Source organism: Panthera tigris, chromosome B3 (genome assembly GCF_018350195.1).
Source record: "Panthera tigris isolate Pti1 chromosome B3, P.tigris_Pti1_mat1.1, whole genome shotgun sequence".
NCBI classification, from domain to species: domain Eukaryota; kingdom Metazoa; phylum Chordata; class Mammalia; order Carnivora; family Felidae; genus Panthera; species Panthera tigris.
The window spans coordinates 30,518,385-30,541,556 of record NC_056665.1 but is presented as its reverse complement, the minus strand read 5'-3'; the positions used below and the strand labels follow the sequence as shown (position 1 = coordinate 30,541,556).

The 23,172-nt window shown below is 57.9% G+C and overlaps 1 protein-coding gene across 1 annotated transcript; it reads left to right on the top strand.

Moving 5' to 3' along the window:
- The first annotated feature begins 3,098 nt into the window (after positions 1-3,098).
- On the top strand, positions 3,099-20,589 carry LINGO1 (leucine rich repeat and Ig domain containing 1). Its single transcript, XM_042988343.1, has 2 exons — positions 3,099-3,310; positions 17,692-20,589. Exons 1-2 carry the CDS (start codon positions 3,305-3,307, stop codon positions 19,546-19,548), a joined length of 1,863 nt encoding a protein of 620 aa, XP_042844277.1. The 5' UTR covers positions 3,099-3,304; the 3' UTR covers positions 19,549-20,589.
- The last annotated feature ends 2,583 nt before the right edge of the window (positions 20,590-23,172 follow it).

Genomic DNA, 23,172 nt, shown 5'->3' with positions numbered 1-23,172 from the left:
ATCCCCTGGTTGTGTCAGTTAAGCCTTGGACCAGGCCGCTGCAGTGTGTCACGTTCTCCATGGCCCTGAGATCCCTGAGAGGGATCTCACTAGGAGCTATTCCGACAGCTCATGCAGAGACCTCTGACTGGGTGAGGACCCAGTGACAGACCTCCTCGCCCTTTTATGGGGTCTTTGAGTGACAAGGCCAGGGGCCAGCACCCTCACCAGCCCCATGCTGGACCCTCAAAAAGGCCTTTTCTCCAAGTTCTTCCCCTAAATCCTCCCCCACCCCATTGTTTCCATTGATGAAATAAAACGAGTGCTGCGAGGGGTCACTTCTCTTGGAGAGACCGGAAGGGGGAATGGCCTGGATACTGTGTATCGTGGAGAACTAAGGCTGTGGGGCAGTTCCTTCCAGACGCAGCTCTCTGGTCACTCCTGCTGCCTCAAGGCTCAAAGGGATAATTGTGGGCCCCAGAAGACCCCGTCCCCGGACGCTGACTTCCTTAGCCAGTATCTGGGGTTTGGGGGTGGGGGCAGTGGGCTCTCCCCCATTCCTCCTCCGAGATCACTGAGGCGGGGAGCAGGTGAGTCGGGGGCGGAGATGCCGTGGCCGCGCTGGGCCTGCGTCAGTCGCCGCACCAGGAATAGCCCCCGCCCCCGCCCCCGCCCCCCAGCGGGTCTGCGCGCCCGCCGGGCGCCTGGCGGAGCCTTTACGCAGGAGCTAGAGAGCGTCTATTCCTGTCGGGCTGGTGGGAGGAGGCGGCGCGGGAGGGCGGGAGCTCACGGGTAACTCACCAGCAGCCGGGGTGGGGGAGCCAAGGAGCCTGGGAAGGGGGTCCAGGCAGCTGAGAGTTGAGGGGCAGGGAGCCGCCTGCGCTGGGCTCTTGAAGGGACAGGACACCTGTGCCGCCTCCCCTCTTCCCCGCCCACCTGTAAGTCCTTCTGCCAAGCCTGCCCCCTACTGGTTTACTTAGTTCTGGAAGGCGACTCGAATTCCCATTCTAGGCTTTACTAGCTGTGTGACCGCGGGCAGGTCCTGTAATCTCTCTGAGCCTGGGGTTCCTTCTCTCTGTCACCGGGGAACAACAGCGCCTCCTTGGAGGGTTGTTGGAGGATGAATGTGGAGTCCGCGCCACAGCATTGGCACCTGCTAGGAGGGGCTCCAGCTAGGCCTAGGATGAGGATGGACATAGTACGGAAGACAGGGGATGGTTTTTCAGGCAGGACTGTCCAGACAGTGGTGTGGCAGTGGGACTGAGAAGTACCCAGAATCTGTTTAGCTGGGACAGAAGGTTTGTGCAACTCTTTGGGCTGTGTGTGTGAGGCTGAACAGTGGAGATACAAGATGGTGTTGGGAGTAAGGGGAGACTCCTAGCCCCTCCGTGCCAGCCAGTATCTGTTGAATGTCGGGCAGGCTCTGCTGGGGGCGGGGGCACTGGGAGCAGGGTCCTGTTGTTTGTCTGAGAGACTGAGAGGCCTTGGGTCAGCCTCTGCCTCCCCAGACTCAACTTCCTTCTTGACGTGCCAGAACCCCTACCCCTGTGGGGTACACAGCGTCAGGGGCACTAATGCGCTAATGGGCTGTGAAGAAACAGTGAAGAAGGGTCGAATGTGCCTGGTGGTGTCAGCATGGATGCTTATTCTAATCAAACTAGCTTAGTGCGAAAGGACAAATGGCTTTCAAGGAGGTGGAAGGGACGTGGAAGCTGGTGAGTTCCTAAGGGTGGTAGTTAACTCTGCAGACTGCTAAGACACCACCTCCAGTTGATTCTCTTTGCATATGCTGATCAAGAAGGATCTGGATCTCTGAGGAGAGGTCCCATTCTCTGGGCCCATCTAAGTCTGTGGCCCCAGCCCAGAATCCCCTGGATCTTTGGGATCGCAGGGACAGCGGGCCCAGACTGAGGCTCTGCGCTGCCCTCTGCTGGTCTCTGGATGCAGTGCGGGTGGCCAGAGCCGGCCATAGCAGCCTGCTGCCCTCTGCTGGACAAGAAGCCAGGTTGGGCGGAGACCCGGGCTGCAAAGGGCGGGGCAAGACCCCTCTAGGGGTAAAGCAGCGGAGCTGGCGCGCCTTCCTCGCGTTCCAGCGGAGCTTCCCTCTCTACCTGCCCGGCCCCCAGGCCGCCAGGATGTGGACCCTATAGAGATTCGCGAACATTTGGAGAAGAGGGGCAGGACAGAGGCTCCGGGCCTGACCCTTCCCACGCCGTCCTCCAAACAACCCTGGCTGGGTGGGGAGCCTTGCCCGTTCACGTGCATGTGTCCGTCCACACGGCAGTGTGCAGTGACCCTGGGTAACACGTGTGAACACACTCACGTGCTCACATGCACACGTATGTGGCCACACAAGAGGGTGCGTGCACATACTCAGGGAGGACCGTAGCCCGGACTCCCCTGGGTCGGGCTGGCCCGGGACTCGGAGGGGCGCGGCCGGTGCGGGGCTCGTGCTCCGGGGCGCGGGCTGAGGCGCGAGCCCGGCGCGCCCCTCGCCTGCGTCCCCACTGCCAGTTTCGTTGCCCCATCCGTGCAGGGCAGTGGTTGGGGCGCTCCTCGCTCTCCGCCCCCTCTGCTGAAAGAACACTGGCCCCCCACCCCACCTCCCCCCTCCTTGGTTTTGCGGCCGCGCCTTCTCCTCCCCCGCCCGGCTCCCGCCGCTCGCTTGCTCCCTCCCTCCCTCGGTCCCTCCTCCCTCCCCGGCTCGCTCCTCGCTCCTCACGCTCCCTCCCCGCGCCGCGGCAGAGCGCGGAGCCCGGGCGGGAGCCGGTGCGGGAGCCGGAGCGGGCGGCCGGCGACAGCGCAGGCGGCAGCGGCGGCGGGTCCCGGCCCCGGCCCCGGAGCGCGCGGAGTCCCCACCCGCGCGGCTCCGGCCCGTCTCCCGGCGCGGGGCTCCGAGCAGCATGCGCGGCCGCTGCCTGCCGGCCTCAGCCCTGGCCCCGGCCCCGCTGCGGAGCGCGCCTGGCCTCGACCCCGGCCCCAGCGGCAGAGGCGGCGGCGGCGGCTCCAGGCCGGCCCGGGGCGCAGAACCAGGCTCTCCGAATCCGCGTCGCGCGTCCTGAGCGCGCCCGCCCCTCCGCCCGCCGGGGCCGCGGCCTCCCGCCTCCCCACTCCCGCGCCCTTGCCCCGGCCCCGGCTCCGGCTCGGCTCCCGCCCGCTTGGGGCAGACAGACGGACAGACAGCCCTGCGAGGGCGCGTGGACGGCCGGGCGGAGGTGTCGGACGAGGAGGAGGAGACGGAGGAGGGGGCTGGGCAGGGGCTGAAGCCCGGCGGGGGAGACATGCGATTGGTGACCGAGCCGAGCGGACGGACGGTGCGCCCGACATGCAGGTGAGCCCGGCAGCCGCGGCCCAGCCCCGAGCGGGCAGCCCCGCGGCACGCTCCCGTGCGGGCCGCCGTTGGCCCGGTTGCGCCCTCCTGGGGCCGCGGGGCACCCCAGCGCCACCCAGATTCCTCTTTGGGGTCACAGATCTGACCCTCCTCAAGCCCCAGAAATGGAGACTCTTCCTTTCCCTTTTCTCCCACCCCAACAAATTCCTTGTTGGCTAGCTGGCATCCCAGAGCTGTGGAGGGGCCCTGCCGGGTTCCTAGTCTGGCTTGTCCACCGTCCCCCTTCCCCTTCTGAGCACCATTCATCCTGGAGGGTAAGCCCCTTGTTCAGCGGGGTGGCTGCCCCTCTCCTTAGATCGCAGGTACCCCCCCCGCCCCCCCGTACCCCTAGCCAGCGCTGGGCACTGGCTAGCTGGGGGATGCAGGCGAGGGACCAGTTTTCTCTACCGGCTCCAGCCTGGGCACCAGCTCCGTCCCCTGATCAGGAGCAACCCCCTTCCAGCTCGTGCCCAAGGAGGGGGGGAAAGGTGAAATAAGGGGTAGGAAGAGTGCAGGAGAGGGAGTTGGGATTGTGGAGGACCCAGGAACCCTTTAGGGGCCTCCCTTTGTCTGTCTTCAGCCCAGGTTTCTCACCTCCTCCTGCCCCACTTTTCATTCTGAGGCAGCCGGTGGGAGGTGGGAACCAGCTGAGAAAAGGGAGGTGAGGAGGGAGTGTCCTGTTCTGCCTCCCCACTCTCTGTGAGGTGGCCAAGGCACCCACAGAAGATGTGTCCCTCCAGGTGGCTTCCACTTTGAGGAGGGGTGGGGCCAGGCCCAGTGGACAGTCCCCTTCCTGTTCCTGCCTGGGATCCCAGCCCAGAGCCATCGGTCCCTGGTTGTGCTGGAGGCATCCCCCTTTGTTCTCCTGGTCCTGAATCTGGTGGGGGAGAAGGGGCGGGTGGGAGTGCTGTGGGAGTGCAGGAGGCCCTGAGGTGGGGGGCAGTGCCATCTGGGCCAGCCCCTTCCCTGCCAGCCCAGACCACCATCCGGCCCTCCCCTGCGTGGCCTGGGCGGCCAGAGGGTGCTCAGCCCAGCCTGGCCCGTGGCTCTGGGCTCAGCCCTGCTGGCCATTATGGCAACAGCTCCGGCATCGGTGCCTCCCATGCCCAGGGAGCAATGAGCTGGGGCACCCAGGCGGCACAGCGCCTGGGGCTTCCCCACATCCAGGGAGGAATGCCGGTGAGGGAAGAGAGGGTCAGCAGTTTCCAGACCCTTTGTCCTTATGTGGGACCTGGTCTGCCAGGACAGCTTGCCTGCTTTCTCCCCACTGCCTGAGGCAGGAGAGAGGGAATGAGGTTCCAGAAGGGGGAGACCAGGAACTCCCCGGAACCCAGATAGGGACTCCGGGCAGCACCCCTATGCCCCTATTGGAGGGGGGCTTAGCAAAGGTGAGGGTAGCCCCCCCTGTGATGCGCTCTTTGTCTCTGTCTCCTCCCCTACCCCCTGCCAATGAAGTATGAGATGGGCCTTGGTCAAGGCTGCAGTGCCTCCAGGGCCTTGAGTTAGAGTAGGTCTTCAATCCCTGGGGCCAGATTTGGGGGGATGGGTGTGTGCTCAAGGCCCAGGAATCTTGGCTTGTGGGCTGAGGGCCCCTGTGTTGACCAGGGAGAGACTGCTCTGCCCCTGGCAGTAGTCCTCTTTGATCCTAGTAGTCAGATGCTCTATCCCCTGCCTCTGAGCACCCGTTTTTTTCCTTTACTAGATATTGTTTCCTAAAACTCAGCATTCCGGAGGGACACCAACAAAACCCAAATCCCAAATGACCCGAAACCTCCTGTGGCGGGGCGGGGGGAGGGGGTCATTGTTCTCATAAAGCCAGATGGGATCCCTGGTACCGGTGACGGCTCATCTGGTGCTGCTCTCCAGGTGCCCACCAAAGCAAATGGCTGGCGGATCACGACTGGGGCTGAGGGTACGTTCCTGGGGAGAAGTGAAGCAGTGCAGTGATTTACACTGGGTCCCATGGAGGCGTGAGGCGGCGTGTCATATAGTCAGGCCTGTGGGGCTAGTGAAAGGCCAGGGAGGGGAGGCAGTAGATGATGGTGACTTCAGTCAGAGCCTCGCCTTGCTAGCCAGGGTCTCCTGGTCTAGCTGTCCTCTGTGCGGCACTCTATGGAAAGATGGCACCTCCTGGCCACTGGGTTCCTCCCCACCCACCCACCTTCCCAGTGGTTACCCATTGATGGCTCTCTGTTCCCTGCCCACCAGTGCCTCTATACACTCCCCTATGACCTGTCTTGCTGTCTTGGTCAGGCATCCCTACCCAGAGGCTCTCCTCTCTTCTTCTCCTGGCCCCTCCTCGAGGGAGCCTCCTTGTACCTCAGCATCTCTAAGTTACTGATCCCCCTCCTCCAGGCACCCACAGTGAAGAACCATTAGGTGCATTGGTTTGCACCTAATACTATACCAGCCGAATTAATTCATGTGTTTATTTTACACATCCTGGCTGAGCTGTTTAGCTCTGGACTAGGCCCTCTTATGGCTCCCTTGGATTGCCTTGAACACCCTGGGCCATCTTGTCCCCATCCCCTGGGCTCCCCTGATTGCCCCTGGGATAGGGAAAACACTGGGAGGCACCGGGGAGCAGCTATTGACTGGTGGCAAGGACTGCCTGGAGGGGACACAGTGTCTTCAGCCTGTATGGATGGACAGAGCTAGGTGACATCAAGCGTGCCCCAGGTGGGGTACTTAGCACACACAGGCACTCAGAGAAGGATGGGATTTGTTTGTGGGGGCTGAGGTAGTCAGGGGTCCACCAGAAGGAGAGAGACTGAGTAGGTCCTGAGGTGGTAGCAGACTTTGCAGAGACACAGAAAACAGAGGATTCCAGAACTGGGGACGGTTCTTTGTAGAAAGAGTGTGGTAAGGCAGGTTCATTTCCAAAAGCATTTGAGGCATTCTTGATACTGACCTCTGTTTATGCATTGGATGGATGGATGGATGGATGGATGGATGGATGGATGGATGAACGTCCTTGGGTGCTGTGGGCCCAGTAGAGCTCTGCTGCCCAACAATCTCATCTTCATGTTTGCTCGGTTCCTTTGATGTTACTTTATAGTGAACTTGTTGAGTGTGGACCCTGGGGCCAGATCCCTGGGTTCAGATCTCAGCTCCACCTCTGCCTAGTTACTTAATCTCACTGGGCTTCAGTCTCCTTAGCCACAAAGTGAGGATAGCAAGGGTATTTACCTTTAGGACCGGCAGGAGGATTAAGTATGCTAACATGCCAAGTGGTTAGAACAATGCCCAGTATACAGTAAACTCTCCAGAAATGCTCACTACTCATAGTTTAGATCAGTGATTTGTTCACAATCTTTTCCCTGTAACTGGTGCAAAGACTTGATTTTATAGCTGAGAAAACTGAGAGCCAGAGAGGTGGCATGACTTTCCCAAAGCCCCCAGCCCACAAAGCTGTCTAGAATGCCTTCCTTCTGACCCCTGGGGCTCAGGGCTCGCTGGTCTGGGCATGGCCTGGTGACTAGTTAACGTGTGTAGCGTTAGTGATAATGATAATAGAACAAACGTGGCAGCCCTATTCCCCAACCTGAACACCAGCACTTTAATAATGATGTACATCTTCCATGTGCTTCTCCTCACTTTATTCCTGGCCTCTTTCTCTGAGGCAGCCACTATCCTAACGGTCTGTTTAGCATCGCCTTGCCTTTTTAAAAATCATGCATTTTAATAGATAGACACTGTTCCGTTTGTATTACTTTTGAACTTTGTGAAAAGAACCTGAAACTGTTTGCAGCCCTCTAGAATTTGCTTTTTTTCTCCAACATCGTATTTGTAAAGCTTCCTCTATATTGTTGCGGATAATGGTAATGTAGTTCATTTATTTCCACTGATGCATAATGTTATGTGGTTTGAACATAACACAGTGTATTTATCATTCTTTTATTGATGGGCCTGTGGGTTGTTTCCCTTTTTGTTCTTACAGACAATACTGCCGTGAACCTTCTTGTCCTGTCTCCTGAGGCAGCGTGCAGAGTGTCTTGGGGCACACAGCTAGGAGCAGAATTGCTGGGCCATAGGGCATGTTCATATTCAGCTTTACTAGAAAATGTGCCAAAGTGTTTTCCAAGTTGGTTGTACCATTTATGCTTCCCCCCAGCAGGAGAGGAGTGTCGCCACTGCTCCCCACCCCTGCCAGTACTCAGTATGGTCAGCCCTCTCGGTTTTTACCAATTGATTGAGTGTAAAATGGTGTTACATTGTGGCCTTGGTTTGCATTTCTGGAATTCAAGGTTTCTGGTGTATGAAATGGGGGTTGAGAGGGCAGCAGCCAGCTTGTAACAGATGCTTAGGAAGCGATTGTCCTTTTTGTACGTCAGCATCTCCAGTTGTGGGGTGCTGTCTGTACAAGCCCTGAGCTCAGGGAGGGGCAGGAGCAGTCAGGAGGATTCCCCAGGGAAGTGGCGATGAAGGAGGAGGGAGCAAGGAGAGATTAAGTTCTGCACAGTTAAGCCAAAGGAACCCTCGTGGTTCTGTGTTCACCCCCAGGATGGGCACGAGGTGATCCTAGCTTTGGAGAGGGGGAGAGCCCGTGCTTCATTATTTTAATAATGCACAGCCCATTTTAATAATGGCATTGGTGAGTGCTTAATAAGAGATTGGTGACCTGGAGAATGAATACTGGATGGAACAAACGTATATTTGTTCTTCTTCATTCTCACCTCCTCGGGGAGTCCTCCCTGATTGCTCTTGCCCATTGCATGAATGAAGGGTGGCTGAGCAAGGTCGTTCCTGGATGTTAGCAAGGTCCCCCCCAGGAGGCCCTCTGTGTACCCACAGAGGCTGAGAAGCTTGGTGCTGGCAAGGTAATTTGAGGCTGCTCCCTCTGCCAGCCTGGTGCACCAACGATTGATTCCAGGCCGCTTTCCCCGCCCAGACCTGGGCCCCTGGAGCTGGTTAGAAACGAGCAATGGGGCTGGCGGAATAATTATGCCTATTTCATGTGACACCCAAATTGATTGCCGCCAGGGTGACATTACCAGGCCATTGTTCCTTGTCTCCAACCTCTTATTACATGTTATTAGGGTGTGTGGTGTGTGTGTGTTTTTCTATTTTTTCCCATTTCAGGGAATTAATCTCTCTCTGCCACCTCCTCTGCTTCCCCCTCCAGAGAACCTGCTCATGTCTCTGTGAGGGAGTGGGGCCCTGGCCAGCATGCTTCCTCTGCCTGGCCCAGCACAGGGCTGGAGATGCAGTTGGGAGGGACTGGCCATCTCACGTCCCTTTACTTACGTGCGAGATGGGGGTATCTCAGAGCTAAGAGGGGCTGCTGAGGTGTGGATCCTAGCTGGCAGAGGGGTTTTCCTGCAGTGTCCCTGGTCCATAATGCTCTGCTTGCATACCTTTGATGGCAGGCTACTCACTCCCTACTCCCAAGGCAGATCTTCTATCCTGAGCCATCTGGTCTTCCGTTCGATACCTCACACGGAGCTGAATGGGCCTCCCCTAGGATTCTGCCTGTGGGTTTTGACTCCACCCTCTTGGCTTGCACTGGACTCTTTGCACCCTCTGCCTTCCCCTTAGAGATTTGCGGAGATGCCTCTCCCCACGCGTGGGCTTCTCACGAGCAGGCAGCTGCGTGATGGCAGCAGTCGTGCCTGAGCAGAACGTGGAACCTGTGTGTGTCTGACCAGAGGGGCGCCCCACCCCTTGATTCTGACTTCCGTGTACCAGGTTGGGAAAATGGGTTTTGGCAAGGGGTTGGACAAGACTCACTTGAGCAGAGAGGGCTTTGAGTAGTCAGTGGTGATAGAATGGCAAGAGGTTTTATTTATAAAACTGTCCATGTTATAAAAAAAAATTCACTGGGCCTCAGTTTGGATGTATTGGGGGTTGTTTTTAAATCTTTTCCCCTTCTTGAGGCAGAAATAACTCAAACCTTCACTTATCCCTGATCTAGCCCCATTGTGGTATCCTGTCTGGCATTATGTTGGGGAGAGATGCTGTAGTCAGGAGGCTGGGATTCTTCGTAGGCCTTAGCCCTGAGATGCTGTGGGACCTAGGACAAATCCCTCAAGTTCTTGGGCCAAATTCCCCTCACCTGTGTGGTGGTCTCTGGGGTTACCATGCCTATAGAGGCAGACAAGTTCAGTAACCTTGGGCAGGTGAACTAGTGGCTTGGAGGCTCAGTTTCCTCATCAGTGAAGTGGGGTTAATGCTTCCTCCCTCACAGGGTATGTGGTGAGGGTTGGTGGGGTCATTCCGCAAAGCACTCAGTATATGGGTTCGATATAAATGTCTCTTTCCTTCCCTCTCTTTGAATTCTCTGCCTCCAGCCTTGAGAGGGCAGTGTGAAGTCTGCTGTCCCCTTTTCTGAATAAGGAGTTTGGAGCCCTGAGATATAAAGCCATTTGCCCACAATCATACCGCTCAGTAGGCCCTTGAACCTGAATCTGGGAAAGGCAGTATGCAAGCCTGCTCAGGACAGCCTTGGGTCCAACTGCCTCAGTCCTAATCCCAGCTCTGCCATCTGTTGCTGTGTAATTGGTGGCAAACTGCATCACCTCTCTGTGTCTCAGTTTTCTGATCTGTAAAATGGGGATAATAATGTCAGCCTAATAAGATTGCTGTGAAAATTGAACCAAGTTCACATTTGAGTTCATATTATGCTAGCTGTTTGACCTTGAGCAAGTTATAGAACCTGTTTTTGCTTCTGGTTTTCCCATCTGCAAAATGGGGATAATAACATGGCCTACTTCAACAAGTTGTGGTGGCAGAAATGAATTATTTTTTTTTAGTTTATTTGAGAGAGAGAGAGAATATGAGAGAGGGAGGGAGAGAGAGAATCCCAAGCAGGCTTCACACTGCCAGCACAGAGCCCGACACGGGGCTTGATCTCACGAACTGCAAGATCATGACCTGAGATGAAACCAAGAGTTAGACACTCAACCAACTGAGCCATCCAGGCACCCTAAGAAATGAATTTTTATACGGCAAGTGCTTAGAATAATGCCTGGCACACAAGAGGCCCTCATTATCATTATATTTATTAGGTCTCTGGCCTTCCAATGACATACTGTTGCCCTCAGCAAGCTGCTCCCTGCCCTGGGCGGGCCTCTGAGGCTGTGAGCTCCTCCTCATTCAAGCTCAAGGCTGATGGCCCTCCCAGGGCTGGTTTCCAGGCTTCCAAAGCCTGAGACGGGCCAATCTGAGTTGTTCCCAAGGTAGAGGAGCCCTGAGGACTGGGGCAACCAGTATGCATGAGGGGATCTGCTAGGCACCTCCCAAGATGGCCTGGGTGGGGGATGGAGCCAGAGGCTTTCTGGGGCACCTCCTTGCCCCTTTGAGCCTATGTTGGTATCTTAGACTCAGAGAGGAGGTGTGAAGGGAGATGTAGGGGTACGGGACCTGGGTTTTCCTTGAGCCCCATCAGGTCACCACATGGGTGCTTGTCTACCCCTCCTCGATCCTGGGACAGCTCCAATCCAAGTAGGGGTGCTGCCCACTCAGGTGACCTCAGTACAGACAACTAAGAAGCTTCCTAGAACCAGTGGCTTTCTCCCACTTCCCCCAGGACAGCTCCTAGCTTCCCGGCTGGACTTTCACCTCAGAAGAAGTCTGTGAAGAGACAGGCAGCGCCCAGAGTGGTCCAGGGTCACCCAAGGTCATATGGCAGGGCAGGTGCACAGTGGGCCCTGATTGGAGCCCAGGCCTGGGACCCGTGAGCCCCATGCCCTTTGCTTACCCAGAAGAGGGCTTTTCTAGGCCTTGCCCCTCCCTTGCTCCTCCCCACCAAGCTGGCCACTCCTGGCGGGCAGAGCCTATACATAGAAACCTTTAAACACTAAGATGCTTTGACAATTAAAATTCATAATTTATCCTAAAAATGGCCTGGAGCTGTGGGCTGGCCGGAAGGCTAGCAGCTCCTGAGATCAGCTGTGCTCCGGGGGGGTGGGCTGTGGGGTGGGCAGAGGCATCCCTCCCTCACATGCAGGGGGCAGGTGCTTGCCTAGGGCCACACACAGAGGCAGCTGGCCTAGCCAACGGGCAGGCAGTCACCCCGTGCCCAGTCAGCACCCTCCAGCTCGGCTGCGGCTGAGAGGCCGGGTGAGCACCTTTGGGAGAGGCTTGAGTTTCCAAATTCGTCTAAGAGATGGGGCTGGCGGCACTGGGCAAGGGAGGGTGTGGAGTGGTGGGAGGAGGGACAGCAGGCACACACACCCACACAGGCCACCCCCCTAAACACACACACACACACACACACACACGCCCCAGGAGCCCAGCAACTCTGCCAAAACCAAGAGCAAGAGGAAAATAAAGAATTATACACGACAAAGGACATGACCTCAATTTTCTTCCAGGTTGATTTTTCTCTCCCTGTGGGGGGCAGCTGCAGGAGGAGGAGAAGGGAGAGGGAGAGGACAGGCCAAGGCGGGCAGACCAGCCCAGGAGGAGACAGACAGAGGCTGCCATGCTGCCCGCCCGCTGACCGCACAGACAGGATTTCTCCTGCCGGAGGCCAGCCTGGGCACCGGAACCTTCCTCTCTTAGGGTTCCCCGTCCACTCAAACTCCCTGTGCCAGGGGGCAGCCCTTGCCCAATTAGGCTGGCCAGGGACTGGGTTTCCCCCATTAGCTGCTCACACCTTAAACTATTATCAGCCATTCACACCTCAGCAGGGATTAGCCCTAGAAAGCTAGAATGGAGTGGCTTTAGAAGGAGCCGGGGAGGAACCATCTGGATTTGGGGTAGGAGAGAAGCAATTAGGAGTCCCTGGGTGCTTTCCACCCCTGCACACCTTTGCTAGCATATTCCCTCCCTCGAAAGTGCCTTCCCCCTGCTCCCTTCTTGGCCTGTGGAAATGTATTTGTGTTCAGCCTGAGCTCTCATGACACCTCCTCCTCCAGGAAAGCCCTAGGAGGGGCTGTTCTCAGGAGTTGCTTGACTGGCTCTCTCTGCCCCTTTGAGGATGGGTGAGGTTCTGTCAGCCCTGGCCCTGCCCTGGGGGTTCTCAATCTGGGGGACACAGAGGAGGCTGCAGAAGCTCCAACAGGGAGGAAGGGAGAGAGCGAACACAGCAGTGGCGGGCGCTCCTCGGACACCGGACACGGCAGAGATCAGAGGGGTTCCCAGGAGGGTGACCCCTTCTTGAGCTGGATTCTGAAAGCTGAATGTGAGAGCTCTGGGCACGTGGTGGACAGCCAGCCATTGCTAGGGGAGAAAGACCCCGACCTAGGGTGACTGTTGAGGGCTTTGTAGCCAAGCCTCATGCCACCCCCACCTCCACCCCTCCCCCGGCCACATGGCCACGGCTGCCTCTGAGCCGATACTACCCTTCCCACTAACACACTTCATCCTTTCACGAAATGGATCCAGTGGCTCCATGTCCTGGAGCTGAAGGCAAAGAAGGGACCCCAGGCAGGCGGGGACTTGGGGACAGGGCAGGCCACGAGGAATCTGCCACTGTTCTTTGGTCACCCTGCATGGGTGCCTTCACTTTTCTGAGTAATCCAACCTACCTCATGGGGTGGTGGTCAGGACAGGAGATGTAACGGGCCCAGGGCTTGGGACATGCAGCGTGTGCACAGGAGCTCAGGAAATGGGAGTCGAACCTGTGGGGCAAGCTCTCGCTCCGTGTTCCCCTGACCCGGGCCAACCTTCCCTGCCCACTGTCCCAGGTGCCCGTCTTTCTCCTCCGTGTTCTCTGACTCTCTCTCCTCCTCCCTGTCTTTCCTGCATGGCCCTCTGTGTGTCTTTTCTTCTCTATTGCTGTCACCTTTCTTCTTCTGCTCTTCCACGCATTTCTTGGTGGCAGAGCTGGATAGGGCCGTAGGCAGACGTTCTGATGCCCTCAGCCCCCTCCCCAGGTCCGCCAAGTCCCTCGTCCCTCCTCACTCCCTCCTGCTGCAGACCCAGTCGTAGTAGGATGTCAGGACAGGAGGGAGGGGGCATATGCCCACCTCATTTGCACGAGGGGCAACAGCCCACCGCGATTGCTCAGGTCACAAAGCCAGGCTGACACCCAGAGGCCCCGAGCCCCCAGCAATGGCAGCGGGCACCTCCATGCCAGGGACCTTGTGCCTGTGTGTTCTGGGGAGTCCCTGAAGAGTGCTGAGTGGAAGCACCATGAAATATTGATACCATAAACCTAAAATGACAAAACCTTCCATTCTGTGCTGCAGCCCACCCCAAATTAGGTGAGATTCTAGCACGGACAATGGCAGCAGGCACAGGAGAAGAAACTCAGTGTGTTCAAAGTGCACAGTCGAGGAACAGGTCGGGTCTGGGGGGCAGGGCGCCTACCTGAGCTCTCTAAGGGCATGCCCCCCCCCAACCCTGGGGCCTTCCCCAGCACTGCCCTGACAGGCCTGCCCCTCCCTGCTCTGCCTGTGTGTCCAGAATTCCCGCTTCACACCAGGCAGCTCTCGGGCAGGCAAGCTGACCAGGGGGAACAGAGCTCTGCTGCCCCCTAACTTTGTGCCTAGGCCTGAGGGCAAATGAATTCCCTTCAGGAAGGCTGAGTTCTTATCTGTCAAATGGCTACAAAATAATCTCTTTTGAATGCTGCCTTAGGAGATGGAATGACCCTCACCCTCTCCCCAAGTCTACTCACGGGTGATCTGATGCCCCTTCTGTCCCCACCAGTCCCCTTTCCCATCCTGAGCCCCACAGGGGACAGCCCCACTGGGGAGCCTTTCAGATAGATCCTTCCGGGCCCGGTGGAACTGCAGTTTGGGGCCTGAGCCCCCACTCCTCCTCTAACCAGGTTTGAGAATGTTGACTTTCTAGCTGGTGAAAGTCATTTTCTGTTGTGGGCTCCCTCAGAGAGCCTGGAATCCAGCCCCTCACTGTACCGGGAGGAAATAGACCAGAGAGGGCAGGCCTTGCCCAAGGTCACACAGCAGAGTAGGGGTGGCCGAAGAACCATTTGGGGCCAGAGTGGGGAGCAACTGAGCCAGGCATATATGCCCCAGGATAGGAGTGAGAGTGTGATGGTGGAGGCAGCCCTTTGCAGATCAGGTCTGACAGCTCAGCTTCTCTCACCACTCTGGGATCGGGAGGGCTCAGGCTGCTGTGGGGTCTGAACATTGTGCCCCGGGCACAGCTCTCCCTTTGCCTGCCCACCTGCCTGCTTTCGATGTTTATTCCCTTTGTATTTATTGGTCCAATTTTAAACTCTTGCCCTTGTGGGAAGCCCTTCAGGGGGCAAGGATCCAAAATAAAACGCTGATTAAAATGCATAAAACACTTCTCTGCAATTGCAGGAGTAACCAGCGGGATTCGCCCTGCCAGGAAGGCAGGAGCACACTGCCCACTCAGCAGTTCTGGTGACCCCCTCAGACACAGCCCTGTCAGCACCCCTCAATGACAGGGGCCCCCTGGGGGTGTCAGACCAGGAGACTAGGCCCCGTGTGCTGTGCTCCTGCCGTGCCAGCTCGGGCAGGCTTCTTAACCTCTCCAGGCCTCAGTTTCCCCACCTTTCAGGACAGCCACATGTAAAAGGTGAGGGATGAGGCAATTAGGAGGATGTACCCTTCTGAAGCTATCTTGGTCCCGGGGAGCATGGCCTGTCGTCTGCGGGTCTAACTGCCAGGCCGGAGTGTGGCAGCCACACCAAGCAATGCTTTTCCATCGACGTATGTGAACTCTCCGGTCTGTCATTGCTCAGCGGGCCTGCTCACTCACAGGGCCTCAACCCCTGCACAAACTCTTGCATACATTCTTTCAGAGGACACCCCTGGGCGCTGCTCTGTGAGACAGAAGCACCCGTGACTGTTTGATCCAGGATTAAGCATACATCATGGGCGCGGCGCCAGGCGCTGAGGAGCTGAGTGTATTTGCCTCTTTGTTCAGGTTCCCAGGAAGCTCTCACCTTTAGTCGCTATGCATGACTTCGTGGGATTCTTTCCTCACTGGCTGACTTTATCTTTTTATCTTGTTGCATAATGTTTTCTGTCAGTTGTCTCAAGTTATTTTTAGAACAAGGTGTGCTCTACAGCAGTTACGGAACGTCACTACTAATAAGTGTAAGGTGCTTCAGTGTCGTGGGAAAGAGATGATTTCTGAATGCATAGGTTCCGGATGGCTTCGTGGAGGAGGCGACATTTGGAAAGGGAGGTCACAAAGGCTGCTAGGGCAGGAGGCTGGGAGAGTCCTCCAAAAGCAGATGGTTTAGAGCCAGGACAAGGTGGGGACACCTGGGTGGTTTCACGGAGCAGACTGGTGGCAGAGGAGTACGTGGGTAGGTTGAGGCAGGGTGGTGGTGGCTTTGAATGCTTTATTCTCGTGTATGTGAGGGACTTATCAGCGTCTCAGGTGCCCTGTGCCATTTCTGTCCCCCCGTCAGTCCTCAGCCCCCTCTCCAGCAGCCCCCACTTCGCCCACCAGCCCAGCCCTGAGCTGGGCGCTAAGAGTCCTATTTACCTCTCCGGGTCCCCAGCCTCATACCCGTGCCGGCCCCAGCTGCCGGCGCAATTACTTATTGATCGCCTGTCAGGATGTTTGCTTTTCTGGTGGGTGACTGGAGCATGTGTGACTGTGGAAAATGGTCTGGTGGGAGTGGGGTGGGGGAAGCTGAACCACAGAGTCTGGAGAGAGGATGAGAGGGGCTGAGGGGAGGGGGGTGGACAAAGCCGTTGGGGATGACAAAACCTTGCAGATTCCATAACATGTCAGTAACACCCAGAGCCCTCTCAGGTTAATCAGTCACTTAGTCGATCAACAACCAGGGAGCACTGTCAGCCCTGGGAGACTGCGGGAGCACCGGAAGTTGTGTGGCATGTCTCGCAGACTAGAGCTCTGGTCCCAGATCCACCCCCTTCTACAGGCTGGGTTTCCTTGGGCAGTCACAGGCTCTTTGAGCCCCCGTTGCCTGAAGAGTTGAAGTGTGGGTGACAAGACCTGTGGCCTTGAAAGCAGAGGCTCTGTACAGGTGTGTGTCGGGGTGAGGGTGTGCTGGGAGAGGTGGGAGAAGGGCCTGATCAGGGGCAGAGATGTGGGGCCCTCCCAGCCTGGGCGTCCCCTTCCTGTGGTGAGCCCCCCTTGGCACCATGTGTGTGGGGTGTGTGAACAGGGCAGAGGCCCAAGGGTGGCATGTGAGCAGTTGGGCTATTGTTTGGCCCCCAGAGACCACCTGGCCCAACCCCTGGGGTTTCAAGAAGTCCAGACTAGCCCTCCTAGCTCCCTGCTGACCTTGCTGTTCCATGGGGTGGAACAGAGGAGGGAAGGAGGAGGTGGCAGAGGCAGTCTGGGCACAGGTGGGAGCAAGTAGCCTCTCAACACAGCTGGGGGAGAGTCACGGGGGTGGAGGGGGCGGGGAGGCTCACTCCCGCACACCCCTTGCTTACTCCAGCTGCAGCCTATACTCAAGCTGGGCCCCCTCCTGGTGCCACTACCCCTGTCACGGCCACCCAAGCCTGTCGTGTTCCTCAGGGCCCAGCTGTAACGAGCCTTGCGTCCTCAGTGCCACAGTGTGGACGGGCGCCTCCAGCTGCCGCTGCCGTCCTGGGCTATGGGAATCTGAATGCTCCCACCTCAGACTAGCAGCCTCACAGAACCCCGGCTCCAGGAGGAGTGTGATCGGAACCCCCAGAGACAGATGGGAGGCATCAGGGTAGAGTCCTGGGTTCTGGCGGTTGTGCCCTCCACTGATCCAGAAACCCCATTGGGAAGCAAATTAATGCACACTGACAGGTGCCACTGGGTTTGCTGATATCCCAGGACTCTTGGGCTGGGGACTCAGCTGCAGTGCTGGTGAGGAGGACGCCGTGGTGTCTGTGCCTGAGGAAGTTCAGGCTAAAGGCTGAGAGGGTGGCCCCCAGCAGCCTCAGAAGCCCTGGCCTGATGGCCTGGGGACCAGACATGCTCCTCTGCAGGCTGTTTCCAGAGGCTTCAGCCTTTGGGCCCCTTTGATTCCCTCGGTGAGCCCCGAGGCCACTCAGCAGGTCCGGCTTTCTCCCTGATGAGCACCAGGGGAAGCTGAGGCTCGGGGCGTGGGGTGGGGTACTGGGTGTGTGCCTGGATCACATTGCCTGTAAAATGTAAACTGTAAAGGAGGTGGATGCCACCTGGGGTGCCGATGTCAGGCTCTTCTGAGGTGACCCTGTCCTTTCAGGGAACCCCCTCAATCCCAGGGGTGCTGGGAAATTCCTTGGGAGTGCTCTGGGCAGGATAGGGAGCAAGGAGGAAGCAGCACGGGGTGGCAGGAGGCTCTCCGGCTTGGGCATCGGGACCTCACTGTGGGGTTCCAGGAGCGACCTATACCACTGTGGACCCCCAGCTCTCCGTGTCGGGGACATTCTAACAGGGGCAGGAGGGCACAGACTGAGGTCCAGACAGACCCTTTCCTCTAACCGCCCCCTCTGTCCTGTGCTTGCTCCTGGCTGCAGGTGAGCGAGAGGATGCTGGCGGGGGGCGCGAGGAGCATGCCCAGCCCCCTCCTGGCCTGCTGGCAGCCCATCCTCCTGCTGGTGCTGGGCTCGGTGCTGTCAGGCTCCGCCACGGGCTGCCCGCCCCGCTGCGAGTGCTCGGCCCAGGACCGCGCCGTGCTCTGCCACCGCAAGCGCTTCGTGGCGGTTCCGGAGGGCATCCCCACCGAGACCCGCCTGCTGGACCTGGGCAAGAATCGCATCAAAACGCTCAACCAGGACGAGTTCGCCAGCTTCCCACACCTGGAAGAGCTAGAGCTCAACGAGAACATCGTGAGTGCCGTGGAGCCCGGCGCCTTCAACAACCTCTTCAGCCTCCGGACGCTGGGGCTGCGCAGCAACCGCCTGAAGCTCATCCCCCTGGGCGTCTTCACCGGCCTCAGTAACCTGACCAAACTGGACATCAGCGAGAACAAGATCGTCATCCTGCTGGACTACATGTTCCAGGACCTGTACAACCTCAAGTCGCTGGAGGTCGGCGACAACGACCTCGTCTACATCTCCCACCGAGCCTTCAGCGGCCTCAACAGCCTGGAGCAGCTGACACTGGAGAAATGCAACCTGACCTCCATCCCCACCGAGGCGCTGTCCCACCTGCACAGTCTCATCGTCCTGAGGCTCCGGCACCTCAACATCAACGCCATCCGGGACTATTCCTTCAAGAGGTTGTACCGGCTCAAGGTCTTGGAGATCTCCCACTGGCCCTACTTGGACACCATGACACCCAACTGCCTCTATGGCCTCAACCTGACATCCCTGTCCATCACACACTGCAATCTGACCGCCGTGCCCTACCTGGCTGTGCGCCACCTGGTCTATCTCCGCTTCCTCAACCTCTCCTACAATCCCATCGGCACCATTGAGGGCTCCATGCTGCATGAGCTGCTACGGCTGCAGGAGATCCAGCTGGTGGGCGGGCAGCTGGCTGTGGTGGAGCCCTATGCCTTCCGCGGCCTCAACTACCTGCGTGTGCTAAACGTCTCGGGCAACCAGCTGACCACACTGGAGGAGTCAGCCTTCCACTCGGTGGGCAACCTGGAGACGCTCATCCTGGACTCCAACCCGCTGGCCTGCGACTGCCGGCTCCTGTGGGTGTTCCGGCGCCGCTGGCGGCTCAACTTCAACCGGCAGCAGCCCACCTGTGCCACGCCCGAATTCGTCCAGGGCAAGGAGTTCAAGGACTTCCCGGACGTGCTCCTGCCCAACTACTTCACCTGCCGCCGTGCCCGCATCCGGGACCGCAAAGCCCAGCAGGTGTTTGTGGACGAGGGCCACACGGTGCAGTTTGTGTGCCGGGCAGATGGCGACCCGCCGCCCGCCATCCTCTGGCTCTCACCCCGCAAGCACCTGGTCTCGGCCAAGAGCAACGGGCGGCTCACAGTCTTCCCCGACGGCACGCTGGAGGTGCGCTACGCCCAGGTACAGGACAATGGCACGTACCTGTGCATCGCGGCCAACGCGGGCGGCAACGACTCCATGCCGGCCCACCTGCATGTGCGCAGCTACTCGCCCGACTGGCCCCATCAGCCCAACAAGACCTTCGCTTTCATCTCCAACCAGCCGGGCGAGGGAGAGGCCAACAGCACCCGAGCCACCGTGCCTTTCCCCTTCGACATCAAGACCCTCATCATTGCCACCACCATGGGCTTCATCTCTTTCCTGGGCGTCGTCCTCTTCTGCCTGGTGCTGCTCTTTCTCTGGAGCCGGGGCAAAGGCAACACGAAGCACAACATCGAGATCGAGTACGTGCCCCGCAAGTCGGACGCAGGCATCAGCTCTGCCGACGCGCCCCGCAAGTTCAACATGAAGATGATATGAGGACGGGGCGGGGGAGGGGCAGGGACCCCCCGGGCTAGCCGGGCAGGGGAAGGGGCCTGGCCGCCATACGCTCGCTCCTCGATCCTTCCCGCCTCTCCCTGCCCCTCCACACACACTCTTTTTCTTCCTCCCAGCCCCGTTCCCTGCTGCCCACCCCCCCCCCCCCCGCCGGCCCTCACCGCCTGCCCTCTTCCTAGCAGGACCTCAGCAGTCCAGGCCTGGGGACCCACCTGCACAGGGGCACTCGTTGACAGACTGGAGTCGGAAGCTGACAGACCGACATGCAGCACAGTCAATAATTCAATAAAAAAAGTTACGAACTTCCTCTGTAACTTGGGTTTCAATAATTATGGATTTTTATGAAAACTTGAAATAATAAAAAGAGAAAAAAAAAAACACTATTTCCTATAGCTAGTCGGAATGCAAACTTATGACGTCCTGATTGCTCCAGGGCCCTCTTCCAACTCAGTTTCTTGTTTTTCTCTTCCTCCTCCTCCTCCTCCTTCTCTTCCTCCTTTCTCTTCTCTTCCCCTATGGGGAGGGATCACTCAGGAAAACAGGAAAGGAGGTTCGAGCCCCACCTGCCCGGGCGACCGACACGAGCAGGCAGCGGGGCAGGTGCGGGCCCAGCTCTGGGCTGGCTGTTTGCAGGGAGCAGGTGGAGGAGACAGGGCTGCCTGAAGGGGGTGGGGGCTGTCTGCCAAGCTGCCAGGAAGCACTACTGCCAGGGGTTGGGGGGCCTGGCTCGGGTGTGGCCGAGACTCTGGACAGAGGCTGGGGTCCTCCCGGAGGACAGCACAGTCAGTGGAGAGAGCCAGGGGCTGGAGGCGGGACCGAGGCCTAACTTCTGGTCCCAGCTCTGCTGCTGACTTACTGTGTGGCTTCAAACAGGTCATTGACCCTCTCTGGGCCTCAGTCTCCACATCTGTACAAATGGAAACGTTACTCCCCGCCCTGCCTACCTCACAGGGCTGTTGTGAGGAATTGATGAGATGATGTATGTGAAACACTTTGTAACCTGTAAAGCGCTGTGCACATGTGTGGGTGACTGTTCTCATTATGGTCATTATTATCTCACTGTCGGGGATGGGGCTCCCGAAGGGATCTCCATGGGGTCAGGGTTGGGGGCACACCAGGGGAGGGCCGCTCCAGGGACTTTCAGAGGCTCCTCCCAGGACAGCGGTCCAGGCCACCACCAACCATACTCTGAGCCTAGTCTGGGCTCTGAAGAGTCATGGGTTTGGGGGTAGGATCCAGGCACTCAAACTGACCTAGAGGGTCAGAAGCAGCCCCGCCCATTCACACCAAACCCAGCCACTCCAGACTCGGCCCTGGAAAGGCATGTCCCGGATGACAGAAGTACAAAGAGCCAGCCAGGTCACCTTGTAACTTGCCCTGACACCGTGGGCCCTGGCTTGAGAAGCTGGGCCAATGACCCATGTGCTCACCCCCATCCCCGTCAGGCAGGGGGGGCCCACCAGGGTAGGGAGGCCTGGCTTCTCCCCTCCGAGTTTCCTCTTTCTCCTCAGGGACTACTCGGATTCAGCCCCACGGTGGGCCCAGGATGACCCTGCTCCCTGTTAGTCCTCAGGCTAGAGGAGAATCCGGTGATGCAGACTTAGCTGAACGTGAAGGGGAAGCAGTGGGGAGGTCAGCACTTGACGACAAGACTTCAGAATGTAGCTCCTCCATCCGGGGCTCTTCCTGGGGCTCACACCCCCAACCCAAGCTGGCACGGACTAGGTAGCTGCATGCTTAGCACCTTCTAAACCAAACCTCTGGTGGGGTGGCCTGGTGAGCAGGGTCTGGCAGGGAGTTGGCACTCATTTATTCATTCATTCATGCATTCATTCATTCACTCACTCATTCATTCATTTGATCCACAGATGTACCCGAAAGCCTGCTCTGCTCTTGGTTCCCAGCTGATGCAGCTTACAGCCAACAGCTGGGACAGACTGCCCTGATCCACCTCTCTCAGCAACAACCCCAGGACTGTCCCTGATTCTGGGTAAACCTCAAGCCCTTGGAACTATGGTTTTATCCCTTGGAAGAAACAGGAACATCTCTCCATAGGCTTTTGGAATGTTGGTGTGGAAAGGTTGATGGTCCCTGCAGAGCAGCCTAGACTAGTGATTATAGGCTCTGAGGTTTGAGGTCAGATCTGGGTTTGAGGTCCTGTTCTAGCACTTACTAGCTGTTTGGGATTGTTACTTAACTCCTCCGAACCTCAGTCTGCTTATCTGTAACATAAAGATGATCTTACTACTTTTGGTTGTTAGGACGTTAAATGAAGGAGCATAGGTGTATTTGTTGATTGATGTGGTGCTGGGCACTCAGTGAGCCCTCTACCAGTGGGGGTGGTGATTACTATCAAGGCCAACTCCGGTACAGATGCAGAGACTGAGGACCAGAGAGGGTGGCAGCTTATTGAAAGCCACACAGCTTCTAGGTGACAGGACCAGGGCCTGGGAGTTCCAGAGTCCCAGAGCGATAGCCTTCTAAGCCTGGCTTGGGACTTCTTAGAGCCAGGCCCAGGGACTCCCATCGGCAGGAGACCACAGGGGCACAGGAGCATGGAGGGGAGTCCTTGAGCAAGGGGGTGGCTTGTACACCTACAAGAGGCCAGTGGTATCACTTGAGGCCCCACGACCCTGAGAGGGCTGCTCACCTCCAGGGAGAGACCAGAGCACAGACTCTCCATAACCCCAGCTCTAGATACCTTGGTGGGCACTGTTCTCCCTCAGGAGCCAATGGGAGCCAGTGGCTGACAGTGGGATTGTTACTTAACTCCTCTGGGATGCCTGGGGCTTCACAAGGTCTGGGAAGAGGGCCAATTTATTCTCGGCTACCATGAGGCAGCCAGACCTCTGAGGAAACTCAAGGACACAAGAAAATTGTGAGGTTGTTTTCGGATCGGGGAGAGAGTCATTTTGGGGGAATGTGAACGCCCAGGGCGGGCGGCTGGGTTGGCCCGAGCAAAGGCAGCCTGGGCTTTAGTACTACCCCTTCTTAGCTGTGGGACCTCCTGTAGAAAAGAGGAATGGACTCGACTGCTAAGAGCCCTGGCCAGATTTAACGGGGGAATAGGCTGAAAAGTCAGGCTGAAGAGGTTACTTTCTCTATGGCCTGAGAGCCTCTGATGGGGAAAGAGGAGGAGCAGGTATTCTCAGCCCCAACTGTGTGTGAGGCACACCCACCTCTGGGAGCCTGTTGCACACAGTCCTAGTTAGGTCTGCCTCAGACCCAATGGGGTTGTGGGGTCCAGATGTCCTGCCTGATAGGAGGCTGGCTGCTCTGCTCACCCCTCAGCCTGGGTCCAAGCTATTGGGGAAAAGGCAAGATAATCCTGAGAGTCCAGCCTGATTTCCAGGGGACCGAGACCAGAGGCAGCCTCCAGGCTTGCTCCTCCAGGAGACAGGGGTGCCTTGAAGAGAAGGGTGGTAGGACTGGGAGCCTACCTTGGGCAAGCGAGTGAATGTGGACAAAGACGGCACCCAGCTGGGTGAGTATTAGCAGCCAGCACCCGGATCACCACCACCTCTGCCCCACCTCTGCTTTACCCTTCACAAGCCCCTCTCTGGGGCTCAGAGAGGGGAAGTAACCCCCTCAGAGTCACACAGCAGA